The sequence below is a fragment of the Meleagris gallopavo genome, chromosome 2 (assembly GCF_000146605.3).
Source record: "Meleagris gallopavo isolate NT-WF06-2002-E0010 breed Aviagen turkey brand Nicholas breeding stock chromosome 2, Turkey_5.1, whole genome shotgun sequence".
In the NCBI taxonomy this organism is placed as follows: domain Eukaryota; kingdom Metazoa; phylum Chordata; class Aves; order Galliformes; family Phasianidae; genus Meleagris; species Meleagris gallopavo.
In genome coordinates, this window is record NC_015012.2 from 72097960 (window position 1) to 72108147 (window position 10188).

Genomic DNA, 10188 nt, shown 5'->3' on the forward strand with positions numbered 1-10188 from the left:
CAGAATTATTTCAGCTGTTGCCCCGGGGCCGATGAATTTACATGCTGGTCCTCCCCACAGTAGCTGTAAATGAAGATAAAGAGCCATCCTTATCTCTGTGGGCTGCTCAGAGTAGCTTTGATTTGCTCTTAAGAGTTAAAAGGCTTTTTGCCTATTTTTAAGGTAGTTTATCTTCATTGCTGTTATCATGCAGCCACATCAGTATTAAAGAGCTGAAGTGCTTTACAGTGACAAAATCAGAGAAAAATTAGATAGCATAAGTCCTAGATGTTGTCTAGGAGAACTGATGGTGATCTCTATACAAGCTGAAAACAAAATCAATTAATTGTTGACCAAGTCTGAAGTCTTAGAGAACTTGGTGCTACACACACTTGACCTGAGGCCAGACTGCCAGGAAAGGTTTGGGGCACAGAGCAAGAGGAGAGGAACACCTCTGGCAAAATACCGGTGTCTTAATGAGGCATAGTTGAAATGGTTGGTACTCCTTGTAAACCACCATCACAGCTATGAGCAAGTCTTACCTTGTCTTTGAAACCAACAGCTTGTCAGGCTGATGATATAAAAGATGAGATAGTTTGAACGGAATTCTGATGGGGATCCTGAGCAAGCTCCCCAGCTCCTGAGAAATCGGGGAGGGGAAGCAGTGGTTAAATCTGTTTCCTCTGCCACACTAGCCCATAAAACACTGAGGTCCTGGATCTCACTCAATTTTGTTTGGCAGAACTGGCTGCCTTTAAGCCACTAAGAAGGGAGTGAAGAAAATTCAGCTCACTGCCTCTGATATGAACATAAAATTAATGTTTATTTCCTCTAGAACATCTGTGAATGGATTTCATGTTTTATGGTATCTGTTAGTATTCATGACAGTTGTCAATCTGGAGGCTGACATCTGCTATTTAACCACCAAGCAACACTACAATGGGCATGACCACACAAATGCTCTATGGTGATCAAAGGCCAAAACCTTTAAAAGCACATAGGTAGCTTGGGGATCCTATCTACTTTCCCTCCACAAACAACCCTGACAAATGGTGACATGAGTACAGTCCCAAATGGCTGAAAATGGTGCATACTCAATGGATACTTGTGTGTCTATTCAATGGAACTTTATTGCACGGGTTTGGGACCCATTCTTTGGAACATACTGTGGGTTTTGTGCCAGCCAACCGGCAGCCAAAGACATACAGCTACGTGAATTTGGCACACATCCATATTCCAATTTCTAGCTTCTAGCTGCCCAAGTACAGCCAGATGCATGGGTGTGGCATGCAGGAGTCCCAGTTTTGCTGCAGAAAGTCTCACTCCTCCAGTCCCAGAGGATCTCTGTCACGCACTTTAAAGGGATCTTATCTGGATGCTCAGGGATACAACTGAGGTCTTAGCATTGTGTCTAAGACTAGGAATTATGAAAACAGGCCTAGTTTTCTACCTGGGACTATGACAGCATGCTGGGACATTAGAGTACATAAGAGATTTTAAGATTTAATACCTAAGGATTTTTTCTGACCCACACTGGATTTTTAACTTCTGCATATGCTCAGAGCTGCTCAAGTCCCTGCAGGCTGAAGCACAAACATGTGTTCAGTTCATGACTGTGCTTTGTCAGATTCATAAACTATCGTCTATCCATGATTGGACTTGGCAGATGTTTTCTGAAAACTCTGTCACATTCCTAACTTATCAACCCTGCTGGCAGTCACTGCTTTCTCTTTGGGACAGGTTTTGAAACCCATGCAGAGCTCTGTGCCAAGAAAGCCAGCCTGCAGTTCTGTAACTGCAGTACAGATCTATCTCAGGGGAGCCGCAGGTAAGATGCTTTCCTCACCAGTCTTATCCATTTATTTTGCAAGACAAATGGATTAACTAATTTTGAAATACTAAAGGTCTCCTTGGGTAGCAAAGTCCCCTTAACATCACTAGCTTCTATGAGCACTGATGTTGCTCAAGATCTCGCCAAGTTCACTCAGCACCTTCTAAATACATAGGTCCCTCTGAAAGTAATGCCTCTTATTTATTTCCATGGAAACTACAGTAGATACAAAGAGCACAATAACACTATTTGATAAATTCTCAGCTACAAAACACCATTTTTTCAATATAATCACAATCATTAGCTGTGCATTTTCACCAGCAATGAACAAGAGCCCGCATGCCATGTTTGTAAAAATCTGTACCAGTAGAGGTGACAGTTGCTATCATGGTTTTGTTGACATGGTTTTTTGAAACACACCACCCACCACCTCACTGTGCTCGTATCCACTGTTTGATCTCCAGAAATGTTCAGCAAGCACTGATGAGTGTTAGTGAGTGCAATTTTTTCCACATGGATGGAGAAATTCAATGACATACCTTTCCTTCACATATATTTCCATGTCAGACACTATTTTGCCAGACTGCCCTTCTGCTGCCATCTGTCATAAGGCAACAAGATGTAACAGAATGTTGTGGAAATGTTCAACCTCTACTGCCACACCACCAACATATGCCTGTAATGTTGTGGGCCAACATAATAAAATAGAAGGCATTACTTTTGGAGCAGCCCTCGTAGCCATTGTGAGTATGAATTATAACAAAACACAGCAAGGCCTTTGTCACTATGAAATTTCTCCTGTAAATATAACTTTTAAAGGTCTTGAAGAAACAAATGCAATCCATTACGATACATGAGAGAAGATCAGACATCTGTTGAGAAAGCAAGATGAATGTGGATTCAGCATCCTGTCTTGACATTCACATCTGCCGGAAAGATCAGTGGGGACCACAAATCTTTAGCTGATGGTTAAGTAAGTCATGAGCATTTTGTCAATAACTGTGTGAATGACCTTCAAATCCAACACCAGTGAAAACAGAAAAACACATTATTATTACAGGTTGTGCATATTATTAACATGATGATTACCAGAAAATATGAACAAACGTAGGAAATCTAAACTTTCAAACAGCAGCAATCATGAGAACAAGCTATAGCTAAAATTTGTTTTTATATACACTCAAATCTGTAAAAAAATTCTCTGAGTTAATCAACAGAGAAAATTAATTTATTAATTAGCATGATTATTATATAGCATGATAATTTATTAGTATGAAAACAATGATTCCAAAGTTGTAATTAAAAAACAAAGAAACAAAGAAAACAACAACAACAAAAAACAACTAATATTGAAAACTTTGAATTAAATAATATTATCATCATCATCATTACTGGGAAAGAAGAGTAATAACAGCTTCATGTAACATTTTGATTTAGTTAAAGCTCTAATTCAGAACTTAAAGAATAGACATTAATTTCTGTATTTTAAATCAATAACTTCTAACTAAATAAAACCGTTCTAATTAAAGAGGCCTAAGAAAAAGAGAATCAACTAAGTTTTATTTTTATTTTAGAAAAATATACTTGCAAGCTAATATGGTGATAATTCATTATGAAAATGTTTTCCTCTTTCTATTCTTACCTCACTAGTAGATTGTGCTGGATTGCATCTTTACGTATCCTTTCATTCCTGTAAAGGTGGATCCATTTTTGCTTACCAGTGGGTAGCGAGTCCTTTGCTCCTATTATCACAGAATCACAGAAAAAACAAATTTGGAAAGAGCTACGAGAGCATCCAGTCCAACCATCCACCTATCACCAATGGTTCTCACTAAACCATATCCCTCAACACAAAATCCAAATGTTCCTTGAACACCTCCAGGGTCGGTGACTCCATCACCTCCCTGGGCAGCCCATTCCAGTGCCTGACCACTCTTTCAGAAAAGTAGTATTTCCAGAAAAGCAGTATTTCCACTTTTATCACTTAAACTAATTTAGCCATGGCCTAGCTTTCTAGGTAATTGCCTCTGAGAAGGCTGGTTGTTCGACACTTCTCTCCCCATACAGACAGCTAACTGAGCTATATAGCTAAATACACAGTATAAACTTAACCAGAGCTAGAGGGGTTATCACTATACTAGTGACCAGATTGAGAGAGTATATCTTCATTTCTTTCCTTTTAAAAATTATATTTAGCATTCATTTATATTTTTTTGTTTGCTTGTTTACCGTGTTTTAAGTACAATGACACAGATTGCATCCAACATCCTTCTCCCCCCCCAAAAAAATGTCAGTCACATTCATACTGACTATTGTAAGCAGTTTTTGGTTCATGTCACTTGAACTGTGTTTATATACTGTCTGGAAGAACGGCATGAATCAAAACTGTAACAAGCAGCATGCTAAAAATTTAACAGTGCACATGATTGCATGCCACTGTTCTTTCTGTGAAGTAGGCTTAACACAGCTCTGATGTTCTGAGTCAAAATTCTTTCACAATACCAGTCTCATGATGAAAGCTACAGATCAGTTTCTATACAAACATAAAGGACTGGAGATCAAGACTGGTTGTCTACCTACTCCTATGTGACTTAACCTTCAATTTCAGTTCTGCAGTTATCCAGTTTTGCAGCTTCTGCATGGTTGGGTTTTCCTTGTGTAAAAATCCATGACTAGCAAAGCCTCCTTCCAAAGTAGACAGATTAAGCTGAAGCCTGCACTGAAACCTGGATTCTGAGAAGTACTCTGGTGCTTCAATAGGAAAATATATCTACTGACATTTCAGTAATTTCTAACACAATTAAATAATACTTCAATGAGCATCAAGAATGAATGCTTTTAGATAGTTACTTCCTGATACACTCTTTCACGGCCTTGAAATGTTTTTCTGTGGTCACCCAGATGTTCCTAAAGTCCATGAATAGGACTACATAGGGACCTACTTTTATTTTGTCCTCCGTAAAATTTCGATCTGGTAGAACTGAACTTGGGCAAACTTCACCTAGTAGATCGACATGACCATCCAGCAGAAAGAGACTCTTTTTCTCTACCTCTTGTTTCTTAGTTCACTATCATCAGCAATACACTGAGATCTTCGCATGCCAGTTTCTGCTTTGAGAATAAGTCATATATGATAGACTTCCACTTTGTGTATCCTGCTTATAAGCCAGAAGCCCCCAAAAGTTCTTCCAGCAATTGCCTTCCACTTCTGAGTGAAAACTTGACAGAGAGGAGTAACTATAACAAGGTTTTTGTGGGTACAGTTCTTTTCCTTTTACAAAGAGGAACAGGCCAGTTGTTAGTAGGTTCTGAAAGCTTGTGAATAATATAGCCATAGATCACAGAATGGCCTGGGTTGAGAAGGACCACAATGATCATCGAGTTTCAACCCCCCTGCTATGTGCAGGGTCGCCAATCACCAGACCACCAGTTCCCTCAATCTTTCCTCGTAGGACAGGTGCTCCAACCCTCTGATCATGTTAGCGGTCCTCCTCTGGACCCATTCCCAGAGCTCCACATCCTTCCTGTGCTGGCGGCCCCAGGCCTGGATGCAGTACTCCGGATGGGGCCTCACAAGAGCCGAGTAGAGGGGGACCATCACCTCCCTCTCCCTGCTGGCCGCCCCTTTTTTTGATGCAGCCCAGAACACAGTTGGCCTCCCGAGCTGCGAGCGCACACTGCTGGCTCATGTCCAGCTTCCCATCTACCAGGACCCCCAAGTCCTTCTCCACAGGGCTGCTCTCAAGGAGATCTTCCCCCAGTTTGTATAAATACCTGGGATTGCCCCTACCCAAGTGCATCACCCTGCACTTGGCCTTATTGAACTTCTTTAGGTTTTCACGGGCCCACTCCTCCAGCTTGTCCAGGTCCCTCTGGATGGCTTCCCTTCCTTCCAGTGTATCGACTGCACTGCTCAGCTTGGTGTCATCTGCAAACTTGCTGAGGGGTGCACTCGACGCCATTCGTCTATGCCACTGATGAAGATGTTGCGGAGGACCGGTCCCAAGACCGACCCTTGGGGGACACCGCTTGTGACCGGCCTCCACCCTGAGATCTGGTGGCAATTACAGAGGCCTGGTGGGACAGATTACACGACTGGAATGTGGTCATGGATGGCTATGTCCTTCTCAGGAGAGACAGGCCAACAAGGCGAGGTGGTGGAGTTGCTTGTTATGTGAGAGAGCAACTGGACTGCATTGAGTACTGCTCAGGAATGGATGAGGAGGGGGTTGAGAGACTGTGGGTGGGAATTAAGGGGCAGACTGGCATGGGTGGCACTGTTGTGGTGCCGTCTATTACAGACCACTGGATCAGAACTAGGAAGCCAACGAGGCCTTCTACAGGCAGCTGATATCAGCCTTGCAATTACAGGCCCTGGTTATTGTGGGGGATTTTAACTACCCTGATATTTGCTGGAAGGTCTGCTCAGTCAGCCATCCATAAGCCACCCAAGAGGTTCCTTCAGTGCATTGATGATAACTGCCTGATGCAAATGGTAGATGAGCCAACTAGGAGAGGAGAGCTGCTGGATCTTGTTCTCACTAACAAGGAGGGCCCAATTGAAGTGGTGAAGGTTAAGGGCAGCCTTGGTTGAAGTGACCAGGAGATGCCGGAGTTGAGGATCTCATGTAACAGGAATAGAAAACCAAGCAGAATCACAACCCTGGACTTCAGTAGGGCCAACTTGGTCCTTTTCTAGCAATTGCTAGTGGAAATCCCATGGGACAGAGTACTTGAAGGTAAAGGGGCCCGAGATAGTTGGTTAGCATTCAAGGACTGCTTCTTCCAAGCTCATGATCAGAGCATCCCAACAGGTAGTACGTCAAGAAAGGGAGCCAGGAGACCTGCGTGGTAAAACAGGGAACTGCTGGGCAAACTCAAGTGGAAGAGGAGAGTCTACAGATGACGGAAGGAGAGGCTGGCCACCTGGGAGGAATATAAGACTGTTGTCAGAGCATGAAGGGAGGCAACTAGGAAAGCTAAGGCCTCCTCAAAATTAAACTTTGCTAGAGGGGTCAAGAAACACAGAAAGGCCTTCTTCAAATACACTGCAGACAAAACTAACACTAGAGGCAATGTAGGCCCACTGATGAATGAGGTGGATGTCATGGTGACAGAAGATACAGAGTAGGCAGAGTTACTAAATGCCTTCTTTTTCTCTGTCTGTAGTGTTGGAGGCTGTCCTGAGGAGCCTAGATCTACATTGCTCAGAGATAAGCAATTATACCAGTGCCTGAAATGCAACCTTATCAGAATCCCGAAGTTGTGGGGGCACTGACCTGGACTCCCACTCCCCCGCCCCCACAACTGCTCTCTTGCTTATCCTCCTCACAGTGGTGGGGTGAATGATATGATGGAACAGCTCAGTTAAGGAGGGGGAGGTCACACACCAGGTACAACTCTGCACAAAGCAGTTTCAGTTTGAAGAGGATTCATTTAATTACACATTAAAAAAGAATTGGGATAGTGAGAACTAAAAGCAAATTAAAACTGCTTCCTCATTCTAAGTTGTGTCTAACTCAGGTGTTTGAAGTAAGGATGGCAGCAGCGCATCTCAAGGATGGTCCCCAAACTGGGACACGTGTTCACTTGTTGTCAAAGCTCCAATGTTATGTATTTTTTGATTATACTCAAGTTATGTCCATAACTCCGCCAACCCCATGCTGGGGGCTACTGCCAGCCTAGTTCCATATGGGCTGTGACCTCACAGAGTTATCCCCACCCGCCAGACTATGATCTCACGGCTCTGCCCAGGTGAGCCAGCGGCCAGCACTTTGTCTCTCCCAGTGCGGTCGTGACCAGCTTTGAGCGATGGTTGTCGACAGCTTTCTCCTTATCCCCAGCCTCCTGCTCCTGGTGGCTGGGCTGTTTCTGCTCACCCCTCTCTGGCGCCGACAGGTAGGGAAATTTGAGGATGGGAGCCACTTGAGGCTAGGTGACTCAGGGCTTTGGGGTGGGGGGTGAGGGCTGTCCCGCAAGTCCTTTCACTGTGCCACGTTCATGTGCCTGTAGGGTTCTGACCGGCGCCGGCAACGGTGGACATGGTGGCTGCAAGTGGTGGCATCGAAGTCAGGTGAGTCCCCTGAGGGTCAGCCTGGCACATTCCCAGGCAGGACCAGCCCCCTGGGAGAAGTCAAGCTTCATACCTGCCTCTGTCACATGGCAGCCAGGCCTGGCAGGCCTGGAAGATCCCCTGCCCTACTGTGGCTCAGGCCCGTTCCCTGTTTTACAGGTGCTGAGAGGCAGGCAGGCAGGCACCGGAGCCCCCTGTGCAGGCCACGTTGCTCCCAGCAGCAAGCGTCACGATGGCAGGGCAGTCCCATCCTGCCCCATCCTGTGCAGCCAGGAAAGACTCGGCCTTTGTTGCTGCGCAGTCTATGCCCCTCTCTTTACATGGACTCTACTACTGGTACCACGAGCTCTGCAGGGAAACCCGGCAGGCTTCCCAGACAGGACCAGCGCCTGCAGATTTTGGTGGCACGCGGGACCCCCAGGACGCTCAGTCAGCGTCCTAGGCTAGGCGGTGGAGTTAAAGACCTGCCACCTGAGATCTCCAACTTCACAAAGCCACCAGTGAAAGGGTTGGTCTTCCAGGAAGGCCTCGTTCAAACAGAGGAGAGAAAACGCTGGTGGGACTACCAGGCCAAGAGGCTCTTTTGGCATATGCTCTCCCCAGCACTTCCCAAAGGGCACAAGAAACCAGCAAGACCATCCCGAGGACCAGTTTTGACCCTGGAGAGAAAAAGCAGATGGCAAAACTGAAACCCACCAGCCCTTCAATTCTGGCTTCAGTGAGAAGAGGAGCACAGAGAAATCGGACATGCTCGCTATGGAAAGGCTGTACCAGCAGCTCCTGGTGTCCCTAAAATGATCCAAGACTAAGAATGGTTGCTACAAGTCAGGCAGCGGAACTGAAGAGCAACCAACAGATACCTCTTTCTGCACGCTGTCACCAGTGAAAGGGACGAATGCTCATGAGAACATCCTTCAAACAGCGGCGGGGAAATGCTGGTGGAAGAGCAAGGCCAAGAGGCCTTCTGAGTATTGTATTGCCTCCCCAGCATTTCCCAGAGACTAGATGGAAGCCTGAGCAGCTGCAGAACCAACACCAGGACCAGCTTCAGGCCTGGAGAAAAGGAGACCGCAGAACTGAAACCTGCCAGTGCCTAAACTCTGTCTTCATTGTCATGGTTTTATTGTTGACATACCGATAGAGAACTGAATCATCATTTGCATCATACCATTTCAGATTGAGATCTTTCAGATTTTTAAACAGAAAATTTAATAAAAGTCTTGCTAGCCTTCAGAGAATTATCCTTCTTTCTTGATTTTTAGCAATAAGAGCAAGCTCTCTCTGCAATGAACAGTTTCAGAACATGTAAGACTGCACTGGGGAAGGGATCTGAAGCAAAAAAGGCTGATGAAATGCTCTTCTGGGGGCTTCTTGAAGCCAGCAAAAGTGCTTTGCCTGTGTCACGGGGCTGGCAGCTTGTGGACGGGCTGCCGAGCTCCCATGGGCCCACTTTTCCAGCTTGTCTGGATGGCTTCCCTTCCTTCCAGTGTATCGACTGCACTGCTCAGCTTGGTGTCATCTGCAAACTTGCTGAGGGGTGCACTCGACGCCATCGTCTATGCCACTGATTAAGATGTTGAAGAGCATGAGCTCTTCTCTTGAACTGCAAGAGCCCTTAACTCTCCTTTCTTAATGTCATTCACATTTATCTACTCCTTGACTTCAGTTGAGCTTGTTCAGGGCACGGGAAAATACAATATATTTGGATCGGGATATTCATGTCTCCTACTTCATCCAAAATCTCTTGAAGCTTTCTGTTTTCATCAGTTGCTGTGCAAAGAAACCAGGCAGCGAGATTTTTTATTGTCTTCAAATCCTTGTTTTTGGATACCCAGTGTGAAAAAGATGTGAATATTCCTTCGTTATTTGTCAGCTGAGCTGGCACACAAAGGCTGGGATTTCCAAATAAGAGAAAATACTGCCAACAAAGAAACAGTGCTTTGGATAGCATTTGTCATCTGTAGATCTCAAAATGCTGTATAAAGGAGAATCTTCAGCAATACTAGATTTACATACCAGGACAAATATAATATGTTTTTATTACATTTTCTTTCTGTTTTCCAAGTATTCTATGAATGGTCAGGATACACTTTAATGTTGTGTATACAAGAGATACAGCTGAGCAACCAGAAAGTTCATTGCAGAGGTATAAGCTAATATGCATTATATGAAGCACTACAGTCAACCGCCCTTCCCCACAGTAGAGTACATCACTTAAGTATTTATATCACAGCATTTCCTTTTGATTGTTTTGTGCAACTAAATTCAGTATCATTGACAATGAACTCTACTAGAAATAATGCAG

General features: G+C 44.5%; 1 protein-coding gene across 1 annotated transcript; it reads left to right on the top strand.

Annotated features, from left to right (window-relative positions):
- Positions 1 to 5563: 5563 nt before the first annotated feature.
- LOC109366193 lies at positions 5564 to 9106 on the top strand. Its single transcript, XM_019613092.2, has 3 exons — positions 5564 to 7708; positions 7823 to 7883; positions 8043 to 9106. Exons 1-3 carry the CDS (start codon positions 7622 to 7624, stop codon positions 8570 to 8572), a joined length of 678 nt encoding a protein of 225 aa, XP_019468637.1. The 5' UTR covers positions 5564 to 7621; the 3' UTR covers positions 8573 to 9106.
- The last annotated feature ends 1082 nt before the right edge of the window (positions 9107 to 10188 follow it).

Excerpts from the sequence above, each read along its gene's own strand:
- LOC109366193 (XM_019613092.2), top strand. The coding sequence starts at position 7,622 with ATGGTTGTCGACAGCTTTCTCCTTATCCCCAGCCTCCTGCTCCTGGTG. Across the intron at positions 7,709-7,822 it reads CCCCTCTCTGGCGCCGACAG|GGTTCTGACCGGCGCCGGCA; the intron begins GTAGGGAAATTT and ends ATGTGCCTGTAG. Across the intron at positions 7,884-8,042 it reads AGTGGTGGCATCGAAGTCAG|GTGCTGAGAGGCAGGCAGGC; the intron begins GTGAGTCCCCTG and ends CCTGTTTTACAG.